The sequence below is a fragment of the Lepidochelys kempii genome, chromosome 5 (assembly GCF_965140285.1).
Source record: "Lepidochelys kempii isolate rLepKem1 chromosome 5, rLepKem1.hap1, whole genome shotgun sequence".
Classification (NCBI taxonomy): Eukaryota; Metazoa; Chordata; order Testudines; family Cheloniidae; genus Lepidochelys; species Lepidochelys kempii.
This window is the reverse complement of record NC_136384.1, coordinates 24,248,443-24,275,065: the sequence shown is the minus strand read 5'-3', so window position 1 is coordinate 24,275,065 and position 26,623 is coordinate 24,248,443. Positions and strand designations below refer to the sequence as shown.

Genomic DNA, 26,623 nt, shown 5'->3' with positions numbered 1-26,623 from the left:
GTGGGTGTTGGTCACTTCTTTGTTACTGAAGAGCTAGTCTGTGAGCATTTCCCGGACTCACAACATGTTTCAGTAACAAACATATAGAAACATTTAATAACTTTATATACAATGATATACACATTTTAGCAGGGTAGTGATGCTCAACAGATTATAACTTTTCCAGTGATACCTCACAAGGCATAGTTATCATAATCCTATAACAGTGGTGGATCTGGAGGTACGGGGTGTTTTGAGGTACAGTGTGTCACAGAAGGCATGTCTGGCTTTCGCTATTCTGGCTTTAATGTCTTCATGCGTTCCATCTGTTTTGCTTATGATGCTGCCAAAATATGTGAGGTGTCAGACACCCCCCCCCCTTTTTTTTTTTACTGTCAATCCCAGGAAGTGTTACTGGTGTTTCTTGTTCTCGTCGTTTTGAATGTTTCTGTTTTGATTTTCAACTCTACTAACTGCATAGATCTGGAGATCATTTGTTTTAGCTTGCATATCTCTGTGGGTATAGGACAGCCGGTTGATGTCATCTGCAAAGTCGAGGTCTTGTAGCTTCTTTGTGGAAATCCATTGTATACCCCTTGGTGGTTCTGTAGTCTTTCTCCTTACCCAATCCGTTACCAGTAGGAAGGTCATGGGTGACATAAGACATCCTGTTGTTGTTGTAACCATGTTGGTCCCAGGATATTAGAGAGATAAGTTGGGTGAGGTATTATATTTTATTAGAGAGACAAGCTTTTGCGCTTACACAGAACTCTTCTTCAGTTTAGGAAACTAAGGTCAGGTCTACACTACAGACCTAAATATGTAAAACTATGTCACTCAGGGATGTGAAAAATCCACACCCCTGAGCAATTTAGTTAGCACTGTCCACACGGGTGGTTAGGTCAGAATATGTCAATGGGAGAGTTTCTCCCATCAACAGAGCTACCATCTCTCAGGGAGATGGATTAACTAAGCCGACGGAAGAAGCTCTCCTGTTCATGTAAAAGTGCCCTCAGCTGCATTGGTGCAGCATTTTGAGTGTAGACCTGCCCTAACTCAGCGTGTCACAGCTAAATACAAGGTGGAACAGAATGTTAAACCTAAGTAGTTAACACACACTTCAAGGGACCATTCAAGGTGAAGTGGCCCCTTAATAGCCTCCTGACACAGAGAGGAAAGGAAGGGTGGTGGTGGGGTGGGGGAAGCAGCTGGGGGTGTGAGGTTGGTAGTGCCTTATAGATTATAGTAACACGCCATAAAGCCAGTGTCTCTCTTCAGTCCATTATTATTAGTGACTAACAAAGTTATGACTTTAAGTTCCCAGGATCGTCTTTTGAAAGTGTTGTACAGGTTTCCTTTGAGGACTGAGAGGTCTGATATAGAGTGATCGCTTTGTGAAAAGTGTTCACCCACAGGTGACATGGTGTTTTTGTCTTTTATCATTTCCCTGTATGTGCTCATTCAAGAGCACAGTGATTATCTGATTTCACCCATATAGTTGCTATTGGGGCATTTAGTGCATTGGAGAAGGTACACCACATGTTGTGATAGGCATGTGTACGACCCATGAATCTTGAAAATGTTTATCGGGAGGCATTGATCATTGTAGCAGTGTAGATATGTCTGCAGGTTTTGCATCTGTTTTGGCAAGGTCTGATGCTGCTTTGAGTTGGTGTGTCCTGGTCTGCGGGGAGCTTGCTTCTGATGGTGAGCTTGGAGAGATGCGAGGGTTGTTTGAAGACCAGACATCAGGAAAGATTTCTTTCAGGATGGGGACCCTATCCAGTATGGGTTGTAGTGTTTGATGATACCCTTAGGTGTCACCTACCACCCCAGATGGGAACCCATACTGGATATCATGGGCAATACTTCCCCACTCATAATCACCAAGTGTATGTATAACAAAATAGAACTTTTATTAATTGGAGTGGGAACTCAGAATTAATTTGGGAAAACACAGCAATAACGACTCAGAAGCATGCAGACAGTAGGTAAAACACCTGCCCCATTGTATCTTGGGCAGTAGGCCTTTGCCTCAGTTTTCCACCTTGTGTTGTGAAAGTCCAATGGATGAATGTCCCTTTAACATGCCATTCCCCTTTCCCTCCGCTGCATCCCACTCACCGTTGATTGTCCGAGGTTAGGACAGAGTCCAAGGGCTGCATTCAGGTGGGTTTACCTCCAGCTTGGGGTAGATGTGGGTGAGTGATGCCTCTGCTATGCTGCTACCACCCCTGCCGCTTCTCAATGTTATCTCCGCTGCCTGTGCTTGCAGCTGCCTCTGATCCTGCTCACCGCTGTAGTTGCTGCATCCTTGGTCTGGTCCAATCCTTCTGGTCCTTCAGTGCCATGACCTCTTTGTCTCGCTATTAGCCATCCCAGTTCTAGAATTTGCTGGGGAGGGGGCACTTTTGCTGCTGCTGCATCTCTTACCACTCTGACTCTAGCAGCAGTGCCGTGTTCTGAGGGTCCACCAACCCAGCTAGCCCAGTTCTAGGGATTTCAGTTCCAGTGATTTCACCGAGTAGTGGGGAACCTCAGCACCGTTGCCGCCTCTGTGTTGTCTTTCATGGGAACGCTGTCCCCACATCAGGTCTGAGGCCTGGCCTACACTAAAAAATTAGGTTGACGCAGCTCCGTCTGGTCTGAAAAATCTACGCTCCTGAACAACCTAGTTAAGCCGACCTAACCCCTGGTGTAGGCAGTGCTAGGTCAATGGAAGAATTATTTTGTCAACCTAGCTGGCACCTCTCGGGGAGTTGGATTGCCTATGTTGACAGGTGCCACACAGACTCCTTGTTGTTTTTACTACTTGTGTTACTAGTCAGCTTTCATATTGACCTCAGAGCATGGTTCTGAGCAAAAAAGGACACAGTCCAACACTCTGGTTTAGTGCAGAATTGTTCTTGAATGCCTTTGCTTTCTTTAAAGAAGCTTATGCATCTAGCTATACCATGAAACATAATGTTAACCATTGTATGTTGCAAAGATGTACTGTATCCATACAATGAATAGTCAGAAGATCCGGATGTGTTATAGTCATAGGAACACATCTGGCTACATTCTGCCTGACCCTGTGCAGGTTTTCGGGAAAGAAGAGAGCGTGAAAACCCCTCACACCCTCACTATTCCTGTGCAGGACACAGATCAAATGTCTTCTGTCTTTGTAGTCTTGTAGCTTGTAGTCTCTGAACACAAGTGGTTTGAGGCACAGCCAGAGGCACTCACCCAAAGTAGGTGTGACCAGGTGAATTGGAGGTGTGGTCGGCATGTCCCAGTAATGCTTGGAGGCTGGTGTTGGGATAAACACGGTAGACTGTAAACTCTTTGGAGTAGGGATCATCTTTTTTGTTCTGTGTTTGTACAGTGCCTAGTATAATGGGGTCCTAGGCCATGACTGGGGCTCTGTCGAGGACTACTACTAATATATGAATAATATGCATTTCTAGGAGATTATGACCACCACAAAGGCATTCTACTGTGTCCTGTGCCAGTCACTGCCACCTGGGTATCTCACAACTCCCCCACAGATCATTTCCCTGCTAAGGCAGCTCTGGCTTTCAAAGCTAGAAGTCAGTCAGGAGAAGCTGCCATGATTTAAATTGTTAGCAACACTAAAGAGAAAAGGGGGGGAAAAAACTTCCCTGAGCAACCAAGAAGCAAAGATCACAGAGCTATAGCTGCAGCGCAGAGCTCCTCATCCATCAATCAGACAGGTTACACTGACAGCTGATTGTATGGTGTCATAGCCATGTTGGTCTCAGGATATTAGCGAGACAAGTTAGGCAAGGTAATATCTTTTATTGGGCCAACTTCAGTTGGTGAGAGAGACAAGCTTTTGAGCTACACAAAGCTCTTCAGTGTAGCTCAAAAGCAAGAGCTCTGTGTAGCTTGAAAGTCCGTCTCTTTCAGCAACAGAAGTTCTTCCAATAAAAGATATTACCTCACTTAAATACTTGCCTTGTCTCTAATTGACAGCTGTGGTAGGTAGCGGCTATTATGCCCCAGTGGAGTATAGGTGCCATCTGCTGGTGAAGCAGTTTCATTGCTCAGAACATAAGAATGGCCATTCTGGGTCAGACCAAAGGTCCATCTAGCCCAGTATCCTGTCTTCTGAATGCCAAGTGCCCCAGAGGGAATGAACAGAACAGGTAATCATCAAGTGATCCATCCCCTGTTCGATCGGGGAATCTTTCCCAGCCTGTTCATGCACAGGACAGACCACATGCCCCTGAAGGACTGGATCCAACTTACCACCCTGATAGGAATTGAGCATATATGTTATAGGGAAAATAAGCCCTTTATTTTATAGCAAGAACTGCTGTAATTAGAGATGGTCTTGAAACAAAATGACAGACCTCAAAATCTCTTGAATGTTGGGAAGGTTGATACCCTGATCCAAACTTTGCAGCTGGCCTCTAGCCCTATGATGAGCACAATCAATACCTGGGATCCAAACATTCCTGACTTTTTGGTAAAGTTTGGATCCATTTTATTTTAATCCAATCTGTAGAGCTCTGACTTCTCTGTAAGTATTACAACGAGACACTTAAAATGTAAAGTGACCTTGAAACACAATGAAAATATCTCCATGTAAAATGAAATCAATGCCCTTTAACATTCCAGATACCTTCAGCTTTTTCAAACAAGAACATCGGAGGGAGAGGTGGGAAGCAAATCACAGGGCAGCCAAAACGATTGCTCGGCGTTCTGTCAGCAAGGAACGATGGGTGGAGACGCTGGTTGTTGCAGACAGTAAGATGATTGAATATCATGGAAGTGACAATGTGGAATCCTACATCCTCACTATAATAAATATGGTATGTGATCGTATTTAATTATTTTTCAGTTAGATAAATTATATAAATAGAAGCAAACTTGATTACATTGTTAATCACCATGAAAACAGTCATAACGGTCTGTCATTTAAAGAAGTGGAATAATTTTTATGTGTTTGTCTAAAGTCCTTCTCTGTTGTTTCATGCAGAATGGGCTTTTCCTCTACAGGTTTTAAGTCAGAGTGATTTCTGGCCACAGTGCTAAATCATGACATCCATATGATCTAGCTCTGTATGTGCACTACACAGGACCTTTCATTCCACTGAAATTACCAGTTCTGAATCTCATGCACCTTCTCCAATCTACTGATTGTTGATGTTCCTAGGCAGCAGTATTAACATAATGTGACAGAGCAGTTAGATGCAGCAGAACAGGAGAGCTGTGGACTATCAGTGGTATGGATTCACTTCCCCGTCTGTGTATGAGCGGGGAGGAAAATTTTCAGGGATTCCCCTGTTCAGTTAGACATAATTCCCTTATCTAAAAAATAAAAATCTTGGTGTGTCCCGGTGCTTGTTGATCAATTTCTTAGATATTTGGTCTGATTCTGATCTCATTTACACTGGTCAACCCCTGTTGGGAGAAATGGAGTTACTCCTGATTTACACTGCTGATATTGTGAAAATGGTGTAGTGTAGAGATTTTGTGCAGTTTTACTAGCTTTATTAAGACTCAGTCAAAACAATTATCATGTGGGTTTTACACTCAGAGGAAATGGTTCAATCAGTTGTATTGTAGAGGCTTGTATTACTGGGGCTGATTTTCAGATATGTTTTCCTCCTCTGTCACTTCTGGTTTTAAAGTGGACAATTAATTTTTTTTCAGACAAATTGTGCTTTTTCCCACATATAACGAAATCTAAGTTTAAAAATGTAAAATGTGTCTAAGTTCAAATCTCCAAATGAGCAAATTTCAAAATGTAATAACTTAAAAGTTATTTCTTGTGATATTTGTCACGCTGTCTGAAGTTGCTCACAACCATGAGTGCCAATCTTGGGGGAGACTGTCAAAAAGTAGGGCAAAAGCCCCAAACTGATGGTATGTTCTATAATTAGATTTCACCAACCCACTAATGAGTGTGAACTCCTCTAACGCTATAACAGTTATACCATGGAGTCACAGACAGACCCCTCAGCACTCCAGTCCATCTTGCCACCCAGGCAAGCTGGACTATGTGATGGGTGGGCACTTTACACCAAAAATCAAAACAATGTTCAAGTTATTCCCATTCTCAAAGGACCAGTCACTTACCCAATGTCATTTGCACTCAGATCTCAAGCCAAAGACAAAGCCTGTAGCCAATCCTGTAATAAACTAACTAAAGATTTATTAACTAAGAAAAGAAATGAATTATTCACAAGGTTAAAACAGGAAACATAAACACATGAGTTACAGTCTTACATTTAAAAAGGTAAAATAAGCTTCTATAATAACCAGCTCTACATGTCCTTTAGGGCTGACCCATGCCAAGTCTCTTGCTTATGTTTAGGCATCTTTACCCCTCAGAGTCCAGACAGTATAAAGATCCCAGTTCCTCCTTGTCAGGGATTTTTCTCCCTTCACCTCAGAATCCAAGCTGATGGGATGAGTTCATTCGCATGCCTCCCCTTCATGGAGGGACTAAGGAATGCAATCAACAAGGTTTCTGCCCTTGGATGTCACACGGTGCCTCATTTGCCTTCAAAGGGCCATCTTGTGCGCAGGATGTGCACTTTACCTTAATCAATGTTTCTTTTCCTGTTTGAGTTGCACAATGACTGACAGGTTTACAGTGCAAACACTCAATGTAACTTTATGCTATGGGATACAGACATTATATGTAAAATTAATACATGCAGCATCCTACAAGCATTCCACAAAGTCTGGACACTAAACACATTCTTATATCACTAATATCTGTTTTAACTATACTAACCCATAGGTGAGCCAAGCTGGTTTCCACCCATGTATTTGTCAGTTTTCAGAGAGGTCTGGTCCTTGGCATAAGAGGGCACCTGGTCTGCCAGTATTACAATATCATCTGCGGAACTTTAGGCATTGACCTTGTTTAGCCATTTGAGATTATCTTCTCCCTCCTTCTCCACTCACTCAGTGTATAAACAAAACCACAGCTATCAGACTCCCAGATCCGTCCCCCTTGATGTATTAATCTGACCCCCTGACTGATTCAGTGTCTACTGCATTTAAGTTTTCCCTTGCGGGGGGGTGGGGGAGGGGTTTCTAGCTCTTATAATTGTCAAGGAAACCTTCTGGACATGAACCTCCTATGGTATTATCTTCTTATGTCAGCAGAGAGGCAGCCCGTTCCAGCCAGTCTACTTCTGAAGCTACAATGTAGAAGGATTTAAAACCTATACAATAAAACACAAAGTAAAGCACAGGATCTTATAACATATGCTTGCTGCTTTCTCACAGCTAAATCCAGCAGTGCTGTGGCTAAAGTGGTACATGTGAACTTTAATAATCAGGATGTTAATATGAAAAAAGAAAAAGGAGTACTTGTGGCACCTTAGAGACTAACTAATTTATTTGAGCATAAGCTTTCGTGAGCTACAGCTCACTTCATCGGATACATACTGTGGAAAATACAGAAGATGGTTTTTATACACACAGACCACGAAAAAATGGATGTTTATCACTACAAAAGGTTTTCTCTCCCCCCACCCCACTCTCCTGCTGGTAATAGCTTATCTACAGTGATCACTGTCCTTACAATGTGTATGATAATCAAGGTGAGCCATTTCCAGCACAAATCCAGGGTTTAACAAGAACGTCTGAGAAACAGCGGGGGGGTGGGGGGTAAGAGGTTACTTTTTATAATGAATCAACCATTCCCAGTCTCTATTCAAGCCTAAGTTAATTGTATCCAATTTGCAAATTAATTCCAATTCAGCAGTCTCTCGTTGGAGTCTGTTTTCGAAGTTTTTTTGTTGAAGGATAATCACTTTGAGATCAGAAATCGAGTGACCAGAGAAATTGAAGTGTTCTCCGACTGGTTTATGAATGTTATAATTCTTGACATCTGATTTGTGTCCATCTATTCTTTTATGTAGAGACTGTCCAGTTTGACCAATGTACATGGCAGAGGGGCATTGCTGGCACATGATGGCATATATCACATTGGTAGATGTGCAGGTGAATGAGCCTCTGATAGTGTGGCTGATGTTATTAGGCCCTGTGATGGTGTCCCCGAATAGATATGTGGACACAGTTGGCAACAGGCTTTGTTTCAAGGATAGGTTCCTGGGTTAGTGGTTCTGTTGTGTAGTGTGTGGTTGCTGGTGAGTATTTGCTTCAAGTTGGGGGGCTGTCTGTAAGCAAGGACTGGCCTGTCTCCCAAGATTTGTGAGATTGATGGGTCGTCCTTCAGGATAGGTTGTAGATCCTTGATGATGTGCTGGAGAGGTTTTAGTTGGGGGCTGAAGGTGACGGCTAGTGGCGTTCTGTTGTTTTCTTTGTTAGGCCTGTCCTGTAGTAGGTGACTTCTGGGAACTCTTCTGGCTCTATCAATCTGTTTCTTCACTTCCGCAGGTGGGTATTGTAGCTGTAAGAATGCTTGATAGAGATCTTGTAGGTGTTTGTCTCTGTCTGAGGGGTTGGAGCAAATGCAGTTGTATTGCAGAGCTTGTCTGTAGACAATGGATCGTGTGGTGTGGTCAGGTGAAAGCTGGAGGCCTGTAGGTAGGCATAGCGGTCAGTAGGTTTCCGGTATAGGGTGGTGTTTATGTGACCATAGTTTATTAGCACCGTAGTGTCCAGGAAGTGGATCTCTTGTGTGGACTGGACCAGGCTGAGGTTGATGGTAGGATGGAAATAGTTGAAATCATGGTGGAATTCCTCAAGGGCTTCTTTTCCATGGGTCCAGATGATGAAGATGTCATCAATATAGCGCAAGTAGAGTAGGGGTATTAGGGGACGAGAGCTGAGGAAGCGTTGTTCTAAATCAGCCATAAAAATGTTGGCATCCTGTGGGGCCATGCAGGTACCCACAGCAGTGCCGCTGATTAGAAGGTATACGTTGTTCCCAAATGTAAAATAGTTATGGGTAAGGACAAAGTTCAGCCACCAGGTTAGCCGTGACATTATCGGGGATAGTGTTCTTGACGGCTTGTAGTCCATCTTTGTGTGGAATGTTGGTGTAGAGGGCTTCTACATCCATAGTGGCTAGGATGGTGTTATCAGGAAGATCACCGATGGATTGAAGTTTCCTCAGGAAGTCAGTGGTGTCTCGAAGGTAGCTGGGAGTGCTGGTAGTGTAGGGCCTGAGGAGGGAGTCTACATAGCCAGACAATCCTGCTGTCAGGGTGCCAATGCCTGAGATGATGGGGTGCCCAGGATTTCCAGGTTTATGGATCTTGGGTAGTAGATAGAATATCCCAGGTCGGGGTTTCAGGGGTGTGTCTGTGCGGATTTGATCTTGTGCTTTTTCAGGGAGTTTCTTGAGCAAATGCTGTAGTTTCTTTTGGTAACTCTCAGTGGGATCAGAGGGTAATGGCTTGTAGAAAGTGGTGTTGGAGAGCTGCCGAGGAGCCTCTTGTTCATATTCCGACCTATTCATGATGACAACAGCACCTCCTTTGTCAGCCTTTTTGATTATGATGTCAGAGTTGTTTCTGAGGCTGTGGATGACATTGTGTTCTGCACGGCTGAGGTTGTGGGGCAAGTGATGCTGCTTTTCCACAATTTCAGCCCGTGCACGTCGGCGGAAGCACTTTATGTAGAAGAACTTTTTTGCATTTCCTGACTTTCATTTTAGATTTACAAGCATAGGGACAGATACCCTTACTCATACTATTGTTACAGTTAGTTCCATTCATTTCAGTGGGACAACTTGAGGAGTAAGGTGCTAATCATTATGAGTGAGGGTAATAGAATCTGGCCTTTAGTTTCATTTGTAGGTGTGTTTTTACTGATAATATTAATGTGAATGATAGATGTGTATGAAGTTATGAGACTTCAGTTTCATTGCATCCTTTCCTTTTCTACTGAACTATATTTAGGTAGTAGCCATAGGAGTAAACAGCATATTATACAGCATTTGAGGAAGGAAAACTAGGGTTGTTCATCACTGGTGTTTCACAGAGTCCAAAGAAATTACTCATATTATGTGCCAGTTACAGGACCCCTTTCTCTCTGAGCGCATCCCCTCAGGTGTTAGGCCTTGCTCCTTTACCTTTCTGCAGGTGGAATCCCACAATTCACGCAGTCCCCAAGCTATTGCATCGTGGCTACCAGGCCCAGGCCCAACTGGGTTTGGCACCTGCAAGTCTCCCTCTGGGCAACTGTGACCAGGCAGCTTTCTTAAAACAAAGTGTTTTTTAAACTTTAACAGTAGGAACCCAGCAAAGCATCATAAAAAGGCCTCATATTGTTTTAAACTCTCTTAAATACATACCTAGCTTACCTAGAGGCTTGCCAGCCCTTGGCAGAGGTCCCTCTGCTCCAGACCTCTGACTTCTAGGATCTATGAGAACCACTTCTCATCAGCAACTCCCAGCAATCCCTCCCTTGAGACTGTCCATTTTTATCCCCTCAGAAGACATTTGTCTTGCTTTCCTGGCATTTTGGTTCTTCAGTGTTTACAGCCTTGAGAGACCAGATGTCCTGATTTTATAGGGACAGTCCTGACATTCGAGGCTTTATCCTGATTTTTCACACTTTTTCCTCTTTGGCCACCCTATTACAACCTGGGACCCCTCCTGTCTTGACAAACTGGTCCATTGAGCTCAGTGGGAGACAAGAAGTGGGCTATCAAAGTGAATGTCTAGTATTGTCTCCCAAGTGTAACTAAATGGTAGCTATCTCAAGCTGTTGTCGTCTTTCCTACACAGTGCAACCAGCGCTTGCTTGAATTAACCCCTTGTAGACAGTATGCCCTTACAACAGTCAGACCAACAGAACATTTATTGTTCCTGAATTAATATAGAACAGCTCCAAAGCCATCACATCATTCCTGCGCAGTGGGGCAGCCAATATATAGAAACTGGTGTAGCCCATAGTTAGGGATGAGACGTGAGAAAAGACCTATGCTTCTATTCCTTGTAAGCAAGGTACAAGTTCTCTCTTAAGGCTTGTCTACATTTAAAATGCTACAGCGGCACAGCTGCACCACTGTAGCATTTGGTGTAGATACTACCTACACCCACTGGAAGGGTTCTCCCATTGGCAAAGGTAATCCACCTCCACAAGAAGTGGTAGATAAGTCACCAGAAGAATTTTTCTGTCTGCCTAGTGCTGTCTACATGAGGATTCAGGTTGGCTTCATAATGCTGCTCTGGGGTTTGGGTTTTTCACACCCCTGACCGATGTAATTAAACTGACCTAATTTTCTATCGTAGACCTGGCCTATGTCTGAAACCTCTATTTTAATTTCGGTTCTTAATGAAGATGCTTCCCAGTGTCCGATTCTGTCATCAGATGTTCATGTCCTACTTTCATCAGTGTCGATGGGAACCTTAGTAATTGTTAGAAAAAGGAGTTTGGGAGGAAGATAAAGCTAGACTGGGCCTCTAAAATCAGATCCAGATTTCAGAATTATTTAGATCCCACATTTTGGTTTGGTCCATTATAGATAGCAGCAGCAGCAGCCAGTTGCAAAATCTGGATCTAGGGTTTGATTCTGGATTCTCTCAAAGCTGGAGTGAAGGAGCTGAGGTTTTGATTTCTAATTACAATAATACTTTGAATAAATCATCAAATCTTGCCTTCGTCCCCTTCAAAATCAGAAGGACAGAACAGGTTGTGCTGGTGGGGGAGTGGCACTATATGTGAAAGAAAGCGTAGAATCAAATGAAATAAAAATATTAAATGAACCAAACTGTACCATAGAATACCTATGGATAGTAATTCCATGCTCTAATGATAAGAATATTGCGGTAGAGAGATATTGCTGACCACCTGACCAGGATGGTGATAGTGACTGTGAAATGCTTAGGGAGATTAGAAAGGCTATTAAAATAAACTCAGTAATAATGGAGGATTTCAGCTATCCCCATATTTACTGGATACATGTCACCTCAGGACAGGATGCAGAGATAAAGTTTCTTGACACCTTAAATGACTGCTTCTTGGAGTAGCTAGTCCTGGAACTCACAAGAGGAGAGGCAATTCTTGATTTAGTCTTGAGTGGAGCACAGGATCTGGTCCAAGAGGTGAATCTAGCTGCACCACTTGGTAATAGTGACCATAATATAATTAAATTTAACATCCCTGTGGCGGGGAAAACACCACAGCAGCCCAACACTGTAACATTTAATTTCAGAAAGGGGAACTACACCAAAATGAGGTTAGTTAAACAGAAATTAAAAGGTACAGCTCCAAAAGTGAAATCCCTGCAAGCTGCATGGAAACTTTTTAAAGACCCCCTAATAGAGGCTCATCTTAAATGTATACCCCAAATTTAAAAAACATAATACATAGGCGCAAGTTTCTAAACTGCATGGGGGTGTTCTCCCTGGCTTTGCCCAGGCCCCATCCCCTCCCTGCTTCTTCCCGTCCCACCCCTTTCCTGCCCAGTTCCACCCCCACACACACCTCCTGTCCTGACGCTGCGAAACAACTGATCCACGACAGGTGCTGGGAGGGAGGGGGAGGTGGGAGGGAGAGGGAGGTGCTGATCAGTGGGGCCCACTGATGGGCAGGAGGCGCTGGGGGGGAGGGAGAGGTTCTGGTAGTGGGGCTGCCAGTGGGTGCTCAGCACCCACAATTTTTTTGCTGTGGGTGCTCCAACCTTGGAGCACCCATGGAGTCAGTACATAGGACACAGTAAGAGAACCAAAAAAGTGCCACCATGGCTAAACAACAAATTAAAAGAGGCAAAAAAGGCATCCTTTAGAAAGTGGAAGTTAAATCCTTGTGAGGAAAATAGAAAGGAGCATAAACTCTGACAAATGAAGTGTAAAAATATAATTAGGAAGGCCTAAAAGGGCAATTGCGGAGAAACTAAATGAATTCTTTGCATCGGTCTTCACGGCTGAGGATGTGAGGGAGATTCCCAAACCTGAGCCATTCTTTTTAGGTGACCAATCTGAGGAACTGTCCCAGATTGAGGTGTCATTAGAGGAGGTTTTGGAACAAATTGATAAATTAAACAGTAATAAGTCCCCAGGACCAAATGGTATTCACCCAAGAGTTCTGAAGGAACTCAAATGTGAAATTGCAGAACTACTAACTGTAGTCTGTAACTTATCATTTAAATCAGCTTCTGTACCAAATGACTGGAGTATAGCTAATGTGACGCCAATTTTTAAAAAGGGCTTCAGAGGTCATCCTGGCAATTACAGGCTGGTAAGCCTGACTTCGGTACCGGGCAAACCGGTTGAAACTACAGTATAGTAAAGAACAAAATTGCCAGACACATAGATGACTTTTCCCCCAATAAATTGTGTTCAACAAGGTTTTTGTAAAGGGAAACCATGCCTCATCAATCTACTAGAATCCTTTGAGGGGGTCAACAAGCATATGGACAAGAGGGATCCAGTGGATATAGTGTACTTAGATTTTCAGAAAGCCTTTGACAAGGTCCCTCACCAAAGGCTCTTAAGCAAAGTAAACTGTCATGGGATAAGAGCTCTCATGGTAACTGGTTAACAGATAGGAAACAAAGGGTAGGAGTAAATGGTCAGTTTTCAGAATGGAGAGAGGTAAATACTGGTGTCCCCCAGGGGTCTGTACTGGGTCCAGCCCTATTCAGTATATTCATAAATGATCTGGGAAAGGGGGTAAACAGTGAGGTGGCAAAATTTGCAGATGATACAAAATTGCTCAAGATAGTTAAGTCCCAGGCAGACTGCAAAGAGCAACAAAAGGATCTCTCAAAACTGGGTGACTGGGCAACAAAATGGCAGATGAAATTCAGTGTTGATAAATGCAAAGTGATGCACATTGGAAAACATAATCCTAACTATACATATAAAATGATGGTGTCTAATTTGGCTGTTACCATTCAAGAAAGAGATCTTGGAGTCCTTATGGATAGTTCTCTGAAAACATCCACGCAATGTGCAGCGGCAGTCAAAAAAGCAAACAGAATGTTGGGAATCATTAAGAAAGGGATTGATAATAAGACAGAAAATATCATATTGTGTCTATATATAGCCATAAGACTCCCACATCTTGAATAGTGCGTGCAGATGTGGTCACCCCATCTTGAAAAAGATATATTGGAAAACTTTCAGAAAAGGGCAACAAAAATGATTAGGGGTATGGTACGGGTGCCATGAGAGGAGATATTAATAAGACTGGGACTTTTCAGCTTGGAAAAGAGATGGCTTGGGGGGGATATGATAGAGGTCTATAAAATCATGACTGGTGTGGAGAAAGTAAATAAGGAAGTGTTGTTTACTCTCTCATAACATTACTAGGGAGCCCCAAATGAAATTAATAGGCAGCAGGTTTAGAACAAACAAAAGGAAGTGTTTTTTTCACACAATGCATAGTCAACCTTTGGAACTCCTTGCCAGAGGATGCTGTGAAGGCCAAGACTATAACAGGATTAAAAAAAGAACTAGATAAATTCATGGAAGATAGGTCCATCAGTGGCTATTAGCCAGGATGGACAGGGATGGTGTCCCTAGCCTCTGTTTGTCAGAAGCTAGGAATGGGCAACAGGGGATGGATCACTTGATGATTACCTGTTCTGTTCGTTCCCTCTGGGGCACTTGGCATTGGCCACTGTCAGAAGACAGGATACTGGGCTAGATGGACTTTGGTCTGACGCAGTATGGCCGTTCTTATGTAAAATCCTTTTTTTCACTAATTTATGTACTGTAAATGTAATATTTATGTACTGTATTAATAGCCCAAGAAAAAATCTGACATGCACTTAAAAAAACCCATAAGTACATCATAATTCAATAGTCCTTTGTGTGACTGAGACTTTGTTAGACTAACCAGCCCCCACTAGGAACAGCCTTTTTTGGCAGCTGCTAAGGAGTATAATTATCTTTCAGCTGAGACATTTCTGAAGAATTAAGAGCCAGCACAATATATTTTTTCCATCCTATGGTATTCAGCTAAGGCAATTCAGATGTCTCCTAGGTTTTTGATTATATAATTTGCAATAATGGGACACATCTGCAATGGATTCACACAAAAGTCTTGAAATTCTGTTTCATTTTGTAGCCATCAATACTGTATTGTTTTGGAGTAACTGTTTACAGAGCCCAATGTAACTGATCAATTTTTGTACTCAGAGTGAAGCTCTTTTCAAACAACAGATGCAACTCTTCCCGGCTGAGGAGGAAAATGACTTCCTCTGGCAGATTATTGTGACTAAGGACATATACTACAGCACTGCAGTGTATACACTTCCTAGACTGATGGAAGGGTTTTACGATCTATGCAGATAATCCATCTCCCCAACCAGCAGTAGCTAGGTTGACAGAAGAATTCCTCCGTTGATTTAGCCACATCTATGCTGGGGCTTAGGTCAATCTAACGATGATGCTCAGGACCCCTGAGTGACCTAGCAAAGTCAACCTAAATTTTAAGTATAGACCAGGCTTAAGTGTCAGCTCTGCTCCTACTGCCCCCTCCCCCCATCTCTTCCTTTTACTAGTAATGCTCTTGAGAAGCAGCCTGTCTAATCGTATGCATACTGACACCACCATTTGGGGCATGAGGACTTGGAGTTCAGTGCTGGGCCCTTTGCTATTTTTTAGTCTAACTGCTCCCTCTGTCATTTTATCTTTAGTCTCAAGTCTGCTCTACACTAATGTGGTTAAGCAATCTAAGTTACGCTAGTTAAGTTACAGAGTAGCAGCCGTGTTAGTCTGTATCCACAAAAAGAAAAAGGAGTACTTGTGGCACCGTAGAGACTAACCAATTTATTTTGTTTGTCTCTACGGTGCCACAACAAAATAAAGTGGTTAGTCTCTAAGGTGCCACAAGTACTCCTTTTCTTTTTTAGTTAAGTTACGTAACTTAAGTCAAAGCAGCTTAGATTGACTTACAGCAGTGTCTAATCTGCTTTCCTGTCGACATAGCTTCCTCCTTTTGGGAAGGTGGAGTACTGAAGTTGATGGGAGAGCGCTCTGCCATCAACTTATCCTGTCTTCACTAGACCCACTAAATCAATGCCCACTGCATCAATCGCAGCAGTGCCGATTTAGCCAGTAGTGAAGACAAACCCTTAGCTTCCACTTCTACGCTGATGGTACTACTGTATATATTTTTCACCTCGCTTCTATTTGCCTAGTATTGACTTTCTCTTTTTCCTTTGGCCAGCCGAATCCTAATGGAGTTTCTACAGAACCCAACAATTAATGCCTCATTCGCTGTTGCCCTGAACCTTTGGTAGTCATTCCCACCAGTACAAAGTGGATGTAAAATGCTACTATTGTGCACTGGCAGTGTTTTACACCTGTCTTGCACTGATGTAAACGACTACACAATAGTGGATTGGACCCTAAACGAGAAAAAATTAACTTAAAGTAATTTTTTAATGGATTGTAAATTTTGCTGCATAACATCTTAACTTCTGTTAATTGCTGAAGTAGTTCATCACAGTTATTGCATTTCAGAATGCAAAGTGAATATCAATAACATGTAGGAGGGGAAAAAAAACAGAGAGGGCACTCTGCTTGAAATAACCTGTATATTTCCTCTCTCAAGTTCTGTCTTGCTGTAGAGGAATCAATTAATTTCTTACCTCCTGGCTCTGACACAGGTCACAGGATTGTTCCATGATCCAAGCATTGGCAATGCAATCCACATCGTGCTTGTCCGCCTTATTCTTCTTGAAGAGGAAGAGGTGAGATTTTGTTTCCCCCAAGATTACAGTGAAGAAAGTTGGGCACACAGTGCACTGAAGAGAGATTTTGGTAGGGTATTTAGATTACCATTAAAGAGAGTAATGAGTGCATCCACTGTGTGTGTGTGTGGGCGGGGGGGGGGAAGGGTTGCTTGTTTAAAATATTTTGCTCATTTCACTCCTCTGTTAATCTATTAACTCTGGCACAGCTGTTTTAAACCTAACTGCTGCTCTAAATGGCACATTGGTTAGGTCATAACTGCAGGTGTTTCTGCATAAACTTCCAAAAGGAAACTTAGTTAAAATGTTCAAACATTAGGATAATTGTGTGTGAGGGGAAAACTCTTCAGCACCAGAAGAGGACTTTCAAAGATTGAGGAGGCTTGCTGCGGAGCAGAGATTCAAATGTACAGGATGCTCAAATGAACCATCCCCCGTCTGATCGCATAGCATATTCATAAAGCAAGTGCAGCTGCCTGTGGAGCTTTCTGAAGAAGCCGATCTACTATTGTATGTCTGCAAGACAGGTTATTTTCCCCATAAGCTCCTTTTCAAAACTCAGAGAAACAGTGGCTGATAAAATGTTCATTGTTGTGAACTAACCACATGGAGGTGATTGCATGTTCCATGTCTCATAAATGCTGTAACCACCCCTAAATGAATGCCGATTATTGTAACTTTAATGGTTATTTTCATAGCGCCATAATTGTGCAAGGCTTTCTGTGGATATAGCCTTAAAATAAGGTCTCTGTCCAAATGGACTTATGATCAAAGGTCCTAATCCTACACCAGGTGGAGACCTGGGCTGTTGAAGTCAATTGGTCTCCACGTGAGAGCTAGTGTCTGCACAGGTGAAATAATTTTCAAAATAGGAGCCTGATTTATCCAGCTAACCCGATGGGTAAGGTTATCAAGGGTAAAATTTTCAAAAGCATCTAAAGCCCATTTTCAAAACTGACTTAAACACTTGGGAGTTTAAGTACTCATTTCAGAGTAACAGCCGTGTTAGTCTGTATTCGCAAAAAGAAAAGGAGGACTTGTGGCACCTTAGAGACTAACCAATTTATTTGAGCATGAGCTTTCGTGAGCTACATCATCATCCGATGAAGTGAGCTGTAGCTCATGAAAGCTTATGCTCAAATAAATTGGTTAGTCTCTAAGGTGCCTCAAGTACTCCTCTTCTTTTTAAGTACTCATTGACTTTCAATGAGACTTAGGCCCCTAAATGCCTAATGCACCTTTGAAAAAGGAACGTAGATGCTTATGGCACTTCAGTGCTTTGGAAAACTTTACCCTAAATAATAATATACTAGGAGTGAGGCAGAGTAAGGGTAAGTCTACACTACGAAATTAGGTTGATTTTAGAGAAGTCAATTTTTAGAATTCTATTTTATACAGTTGATCGCGTATGTCCACACTAAGCGCATTAAGTCGGTGGAGTGCTTCCTCACTACCATGGCTAGCATCGACTTACAGAGCGGTGCACTGTGGGTACCTATCCCACAGTTCCCACAGTCTCCGCTGCCCGTTGGATTTCTGGGTTAAGCTCCCAATGCCTGATGGGGCAAAAACATTGTCGTGGGTGGTTTTGGGTACATGTTGTCAGTTGCCCCTCCCTCCATGAAAGCAACGGCAGACAATTGTTTTGCACCTTTTTTCCTTGGTTCCCCATGCAGTCACCATACCATGGCAAGCATGGAGCCCGCTCAGCTCACCGTCACCACTGCTGTTGTGGGCAAGTCTACTGTGGGGACTGCTGTGATCCAAGTAGCTAATGCAATCATTGACGTTCTGTTATCAAGGGTAGTGACTCTGGGAAATGTGCGGGCCTTTTTAGATGCATCATCTTCCTGTCCCTTGTCACTGGTGAAGAAGTCTTGCAGCCGTACATTCCAGTCCGGTAGGCGCTGTAACACCCCATAGCACTTCTGTGGTTGACACATGTAACAGCTCCAGGGCTCTTGCTCTTTTGCCTTGGCCGAGGCACCTTGCCCTACCAGGACCTCCAAGCATTCGACACAGAAGCACCTGCAGCAGCTGGCACTGCTACACAGCAGCAGCTCCTGGGTGCCTTCACAGCAGACGGAGCAGTAGGACTGCTAGCTGTCCTCGTCCATGGTGTACGGCTCCTCCGCTTCCACTGCAACTCTGCAGCACACAGTGCAGTAGGACTGGTAACCGTCCTCATCGGACATGTAGCTTGGCCAGGGGTTCTGGGAATGTCTTCCCTGCCCAGCTCCTAGCAACCTCCAAGGCATGGTGCACGTCTCCACCGCAACTCTGCTCTCCTGCGAGCTGGAGGCTTCTGCCTCAGGCTGCTCTCCCAGCCGGCAGCACCGCACAGTCATGCCTACCTCTTGCTCCCATGGCTCATGAAGCCTGGACAGTAGTAAGGAGCAGTTCAGCTATAGGCTGAGCAAGTGCAGAATGGTGGTAGAATGTGCCTTTGAACGTTTAAAAGCTCGCTGGCGCTGTTGACCAGACCTCCGCGCAACCAACATTCCCATTGTTATTGCTGTGTGCTCCATAATATCTGTGAGAGTAAGGGGAGACGTTTATGGCGGGGTGGGAACTTGAGGCAAATTGCCTGATATTCGATTTTGAGCAGCCAGACAATAAGGCGATTAGAAGAGCACAGCAAGGCACGCTGTGCATCCGAGAGGCTTTGAAAACCAGTTTCATGACTGGCCAGGCTACGGTGTGACAGTTATGTGTGTTTCTCCTTGATGCAAACCCGTCTGCACTACCCCAAATTCGACCCAGCAAGGTCGATTTTAGCGCTACTCCCCTCGTCGGAGAGGAGTACAGAAGTTGAGTTTAAGAGCCCTTTAGGTCCACGGAACGGGGTTGGTTGTGTGGATGCAGTCATTTTTAAATCGACCTAACGCAGCTAAATTTGACTTAACCCCATCGTGTAGACCAGGGCTCTGTGGCAAAACCAAGGAAGAGGGAAATATGTTTTTGCTAGAGCTTATTTTGCACTGCAAAGTATGTTTTTTCTTCAACTTGTGTTTGTTCTCTCTGATCATAAGACGACTGTTGTACATTTTTTTCAGCTTTTAAAAAAAGAAGTGAAGGAAATGTATCCATGAAAGCATAAAATGTTACCTCATCATGAGATTGTTCATGTTGCATTAAAGGTGATAAACATGATGGAAGGTAGCTTTCTCCAGATTACTTGCAAATTAATCTTAATCTTTGTGTCAGGAAGAATACTAGTTTCCAAGAGTAAAATAAAATATTGTTGTTTGAAAAATGCAGTTGTTAGTTTCATTTTATGAAGGCTTCTTCCCAAAAACGCTAATTTCCTCTTTTGATATACTTTTTCTCTAGTTACACTAGCTGCAAAAATGACAGTTTTAACTTAATACTTGGGATATTAGGCAAATAACGGTCATTGCTCCTAATGTTTCTAGCTTTGGGCAATGACTTTAGTGAGCCTGATAATTAATGTTGCTGCTGTGCTCTAGCAATACAATGCAGTCTTTGTAATAATATTTTCTTCTTTTTTTCCTTTAGCAAGGCTTGAAAATAGTTCATCACGCAGATAAGACATTAGCCAGCTTCTGCAAATGGCAGAAAAGCATCAATCCCAAAAATGATGTCAACCCAATACATCATGATGTAGCTGTACTTCTAACTAGGTATGGTCACAACCCTGGAGAGAAGCTTCAAAATATTATTTTATTAATATTTCTTTCACTGAGAACATGCGTATAGCCTCCTTTTGGTTCCCCCCCACCCCACCGCCAACACATAGACACGTCTCATATACTGTTGTTCCTGATGAATACATGTAATTTCTGAAGGACAGTTTTAGTACAAAAATAACTTTGTTTGATGAGCATATCAGATGCTAGTACAGGTGGAGTTTATGAGCGGTTACATAAAAGTACACTGTTAAGGCTGGAAGGTGTCAAAACTGACCCACTGTACCTTGTAGAGGGTTGCTTACATCTGTTTGCAAAGCCTATATAATGTTTTATTCGTATCTGTAGGTGTTTTATTAGACATGGGTCATAGCCAGGAAATTCAGATCTGTAATCAGATCCAAATGTAAACGTCCTCAAACATCAGTGCTTGGGAAGGCTGAGATTAAGATTCACTTTGGGCCCATCTCTTGTTGATTGCTTCAATCAATTATTTTCTCAAGGAAAAAATATTAGGGCCAAAAGCCCAGCCTGTAGATCAGCAGCCCCCTAATTACAAAACACTACAATAACAAATAACTACACTTCACGATAGCAGAATATCTTGCTGTTTGAGTAATACAGTTTACTTTCAGACTTCTAGCTAAATGGTTGTAAACATGCAAAAATGTCTTGATATCTTTTCATTCATATTTCATAGTGGTGGGTCTCAGCCATTATGTATAGAAAGAGGGGTAAGCAGACATTTCCAATGGGCCGCTATAGTTGTGCAAATAATTCGCAGGATAGTTATTGGGTCTGACAGATTTTGTCTCTTTCTCTGTATTGCTGAATATCCATCAGAAGATCGTGATTGCCTCAAATATATTTGTCGTTCAAAAGTATTCAACAATTTTGTTTTCACAGTTCATAAAGATGATAAAATATTTCTCAATTGGTTACCTGTGCATATTCACTATTTGAGGTGGATTACTCAGTTGCAATTGGTCAGAGAAGGCCTGTGGTATTGTTTCAGTTGGATAAGCACACAAACGCTTATGGCACAAATTCTCATACGTGATTTAAAAATTCAGTTGCTGCATAAATATTTGTACGTGGCTTTGAAATTTGCCTTCCATTAATATTTTTATTGTGGCTTGCTGCTGCCTCTGTAACACCACATCAGTTGCCAACCACCTGTGGGCCCTGTGCTGTGCTCCAGGTGAAATTGTCTTGGGCATTTTAATGAGCTTATGTGAACATCTTTTCCCTAAAACTAAACAGGAATCCAGGCAATTAGATGCCTGGGAAAAATTCTAAACAGAAAGCCTACAGTGGAGCAGTGAGAGAGTAGCTTTAGGGATCACACTCTTTACCACCGAATGCATCCGATGAAGTGAGCTGTAGCTCACAAAAGCTTATGCTCAAATAAATTTGTTAGTCTCTAAGGTGCCACAAGTACTCCCTTTTCTTTTTGCGAATACAGACGAACACCGCTGCTATTCTGAAACCACTCTTTACCTTATTCTAATAAAAATCCCTGTTCAGTGTTAGAAGAAAATGACTCTTCCTGTGATGCTTTACCAGGGATGAACCCCTCAAACTTCAAATAATCACCATGAAGATCATAGAATATCAGGGTTGGAAGGGACCTCAGGAGGTCATCCAGTTCAACCCCCTGCTCAAAGCAGGACCAATTCCCAACTAAATCATCCCAGCCAGGGCTTTGTCAAGCCCTGACCTTAAAAATATCTAAGGAAGGTGTCAAGATTCCTTCCCCACTCTGAACTATAGGGTACAGATGTAGGGACCTGCATGAAAACCTCCTAAGCTTACTTTTACCAGCTTAGATTAAAACTTTCCCAAGGTACAAATTAATTTTATCCTTTGCCCCTGGATTTCCACTGCCACCACCAAACTTTAACTGGGTTTACTGGGAAACGTAGTTTGGACACGTCTTTCCCCCCAAAATCCTCCCAACCCTTGCACCCCACTTCCTGGGGAAGGTTTGGTAAAAATCGTCACCAATTTGCATAGGTGACCACAGACCCAAACCCTTGGATCATAGAACAATGAAAAAGCATTCAGTTTTCTTACAAGAAGACTTTTAATAGAAGTAAAGGAATCACCTCTGTAAAATCAGGATGGTAGATACCTTACAGGGTAATTAGATTCAAAACATAGAGAATCCCTCTAGGCAAAACCTTAAGTTTCAAAAAAGACACACAGACAGGAATAGTCATTCTATTCAGCACAGTTCTTTTCTCAGCCATTTAAAGAAATCATAATCTAACACATACCTAGCTAGATTACTTACTAAAAGTTCTAAGACTCCATTCCTGTTCTGTCCCCGGCAAAAGCAGCAAACAGACAGACGCAGACCCTTTGTTTCTCTCCCTCCTCCCAGCTTTTGAAAGTATCTTGTCTCCTCATTGGTCATTTTGGTCAGGTGCCAGTGAGGTTACCTGTAGCTTCTTAACCCTTTACAGGTGAGAGTATTTTTCTTCTGGCCAGGAGGGATTTGAAAGGGGTTTACCCTTCCCTTTATATTTATGACAGAAGGAGATTCCACCACCTCCCTAGGTAACCCATTCCAGTGCTTCACCACCCTCCTAGTGAAAAAGTTTTTCCACATATCCAACCTAAACCTTCCCCACTGCAACTTGAGACCATTACTCCTCGTTCTGTCATCTGCTACCACTGAGAACAGTCTAGAGCCATCCTCTTTGGAACCCCCTTTCAGGTAGTTGAAAGCAGCTATCAAATCCCCCCTCAGTCTTCTCTTCCACAGACTAAACAATCCCAGTTCCCCCAGCCTCTCCTCATAAGTCATGTGTTCCAATCCCCTAATCATTTTTGTTGCCCTCCGCTGGACTCTTTCCAATTTTTCCACAAGCTTCTTGTAGTGTGGGGCCCAAAACTGGACACAGTACTCCAGATGAGGCCTCACCAATGTCAATTAGAGGCACAGAGCCGTGCACAGAATGCCATCATAGGCAGAAGATTTAAAGATTTCTTCATTGCATGGGCCTAGAGTAAATGGATAAGTGGATCCTGGGTGCTACAAGAGACAGTATTCCATAGAGTATTCCCTGCACCTTTATTATTCAGTTGTCATACTCTCCTGCATTTCCAAAAGGTTAAAAATCCCTGCCACGTATTGCAAAAAATAAGGTATTGTCCTTGTCTAAGAAGAGACTGGGATAATACTCCCTTCATAATCAGCCCATGCTCACTTCCATTTAGGGTGTGCCTAAACTGGAGCTGGAAGGTATAATTTCCTGTTGGAGTAGATATACTCATGCTAGCTTAATTGAACCGAGTGTGCTAAAAACAGAAGTTTACCCTTGTTGGTGTGAGCGGTGGGAGGCACTAGCTGCCTAAGTACATACCTGAAATCTCAGATGGAATTGTACTCAGAGTGGCTACCCGATCATCATTTGCACCTTACAGCTGCACTGTAGACAAACCCATAAAGGGAGAGAGAATAATATAATCAAAGGACTTAGTTATGCAGTCTTCATCTGTTAGTCAGGAGGAACTCTATCCAAACCAATTAGTGCAGAAGATCTTAAGGATGTGGAAAATGAGCGGGGAAGGAAGATTTACCTTCACTGTTCTGAATCTCAGATGTGCACATTCTATCTTTTCCTCGGCATCAAATAGAAAACTCTGTTCCACAATAGCTGAATTTTTGGAGCCAAGAGCAAGGATTGGCACACCGCTTGCCTGGAAAAAATGGTGTAATTTCCAATCAATCAAGTCTTTACATTCAAGTCCCTTTATAATTTAGCTTCCTGCTGCCAAGGTGATCTAGCAACTTAAAATGACGACAACCCTCACCTTCACTCTGCTGGCATTTCCTGCCTTGGCTACCACCAGTCAGCTTCTCACACACCAATGTGCTGTCTGATGCTGCCTGCCTTGGAAAAACTTTGTGATTAAAAACTGAACAGCCACTGCTTTATCCTCCTTCAGCTCCCTCCTTAAGAATCGACTCTGCAAATCCTACAAATCCCAGGCTGATGAGCATAGCTACACATATGACAAACTGCAGCTGTTTTTCTTCCCCTTCTTTCCTTTTCCTACTCTCTTCCTCCCTAGTTGTATCCCCAATTAAAACGCAAACAAACAACTGCAATCCATGTATCTAATTAAGCAATGCCAATTCTTTACCATATTCATTTGCATGTCTGTTGTATCCCCATCCCTTGCCTTTTGTCTGTGTCCTGAGATTGTGAGGCCTTCAGCACAGGGACGTCTCTTGTGGCAGGCACTGTACCAATAAAGAAAAAGTGGGCCCCAATCCTGACTGGGATATTTGGGCATGATCACAATATAAATATTGACTAATAAATAATAAGTCGTACATTGTGGTATAAGTGTTAGACATACCGTCTTTTGCTGAAAATTCAGATTGACAACAAATATATGATGATATGGAGATTTACTATCCAATGTAAGCTGCATTACATGCAGTTTTAAACTCTCTTACCTTCAAGTCTTCACTGTGTTTACAGAAAAGACATCTGTGCTGGCATGAATCGTCCTTGTGAAACCTTAGGTTTGTCTCATCTATCTGGTATGTGCCAACCTCACCGGAGCTGTAATATTAATGAAGATTCTGGGCTGCCTTTGGCATTCACTATTGCACATGAGCTTGGACACAGGTACAGTACACAGGTAGAATGCAGAGTCTAGCCTGGTCTAATGCAATGTTTGACATTTATCTTAAAATTGTATTTCCCTTGTAAATTCCAAGGCCAAAAGGGACCATTGTGATCATCTGGTGTAGCACAGACCATAGCTCTTTGATTCTTTTTTTTCTTTTTGGTTGTAACAATGACTATTGAAACAAAATTGGCAAATCAAAATTATCAGGTAGAAAATTTCAGTTTTGCAGAAACTGCATTTTCTGTCAAAAAATCATTCAGATGGAAACCTCCTGACCAGCTCTAGCTCTCTTCCTGACAGTCATAGTCATTTTTGGTACCCCAAGGCATGTGGTTTTAGATAGAGATTTTCAGCTTTGCCTACGTGATTTCGACCTTCATTTTTGCATACACCCCCAGAGATGGGGTGAGGAGGATCACCTTATATAAATCTAAAAAAAAAAAAAAAAAAAACAAAGTTGTGGAAGAGGGAAAGAGCCACCAAAGCTTTTGAAATACTGGGATGATTTAACAGTGATGTTTCCGAAAAATAAACCTGTCTAAAGTAATTGGGGGTTTTTTTGATTCCTTGCACAGTCGCTGGGTGTGGTGCTGCACTGAGCTACAGTGGCAATTTTTTCATGTTGGTCTTTCAGCAGGGTGCTTGATTATTATTGTTAAAAGTTATTGAGTAGTAAATCTTTTACCACGATTGACAAAAGCTTTGTAGAGGTTAGACAAGACTGAGTTATGAACAGCTGTGGGAGGACCTGCTATGGGGAAGGTCTGTTACAATGCACAGTATTGTTAACTGGGGAGAGAGATGGGGAGGAGAGTAGAGGCTAATTCATCAATCCATTCATGAATATATGACAATGTGGGAAGCAATGCCTCTGTCTAAATCAATAAAAAGTGACATCCTTGAAATTATTTTAGAAAGTATTGTAAAGATAAATTATTAAGAGAAGATTAATGGGCCAAATTCTGATCTGAGTCCGCTATAACTATACTGAAGTGAATGGAGTTATTTTGATTTACAGCACACTAATCGGGCAAAATTTGGCCTACAATTTTTATGAGATTTGTTTTCAGTATTGTCCCAGACTTCCAGCACTTGCAGTCCTCCCCTTTTGAAAGTCCCTCACTGCAAACCCCAAACTTGTAGCCATGTTGCTTAGTACTGTGATTTCAACCAATTTCATAGTCTAAGATGGGTTTTGGCCTGAAAAGCAAGGTGCTGCAGAAAGTGGTATGAGCGTTCTCCAGGTGGCATCCTTCCCTCTGAATCATTACCAAATTATCTTCACTGCAGGGTACTAAAGGGCGCTGCCGTGTGGATGAGGCATGAGTACCTATGATTATTAAAAATGCCCTGGAACTTTATTCAAGAGTCAGGGTGTAAACAGTGCTTAATTTTTGCCAGGGCTGAACCCTAACATCTCTATGCATGGCAGTTCATAGTCCCAGCACATCTGGGCTTGCCGCCTCAGTTATAAAAGTAAAAATATTGCTTGACTCCCAGCACCTAATTGCTTGATTCCTGACACCTCTTTCATTAAAAATTAAGCACTGGGTGTAAACTATGGGGCTTGGCAAAAGTCAAATTGGATAATTATGTTTTGACTCCCTAAAATTCTCCCAGAGTTTCAACTAGGGAAGTTTACTCTTTATTTTCTGCCTGGGGGCACTGTTGTGCATTGTATGCCTGATCTAATGCCCACTGAAGGCAACAAGAGTCTTGACTTCTGTTGGTTTTGTCTACTTTTAGCTCA

At 42.6% G+C, this 26,623-nt stretch overlaps 1 protein-coding gene across 1 annotated transcript in view; it reads left to right on the top strand.

The window, feature by feature from the left end:
* Positions 1-26,623, top strand: part of ADAMTS12 (ADAM metallopeptidase with thrombospondin type 1 motif 12) — a 323,221-nt gene that overhangs the window by 153,179 nt on the left and 143,419 nt on the right. Inside the window, exons 4-7 of the mRNA XM_073343691.1 lie at positions 4,606-4,799; positions 16,487-16,570; positions 20,090-20,214; positions 24,720-24,869. Of these exons, the coding sequence (XP_073199792.1) occupies positions 4,606-4,799; positions 16,487-16,570; positions 20,090-20,214; positions 24,720-24,869 (553 nt within the window). The remainder of the gene's footprint in view (positions 1-4,605; positions 4,800-16,486; positions 16,571-20,089; positions 20,215-24,719; positions 24,870-26,623) is intronic.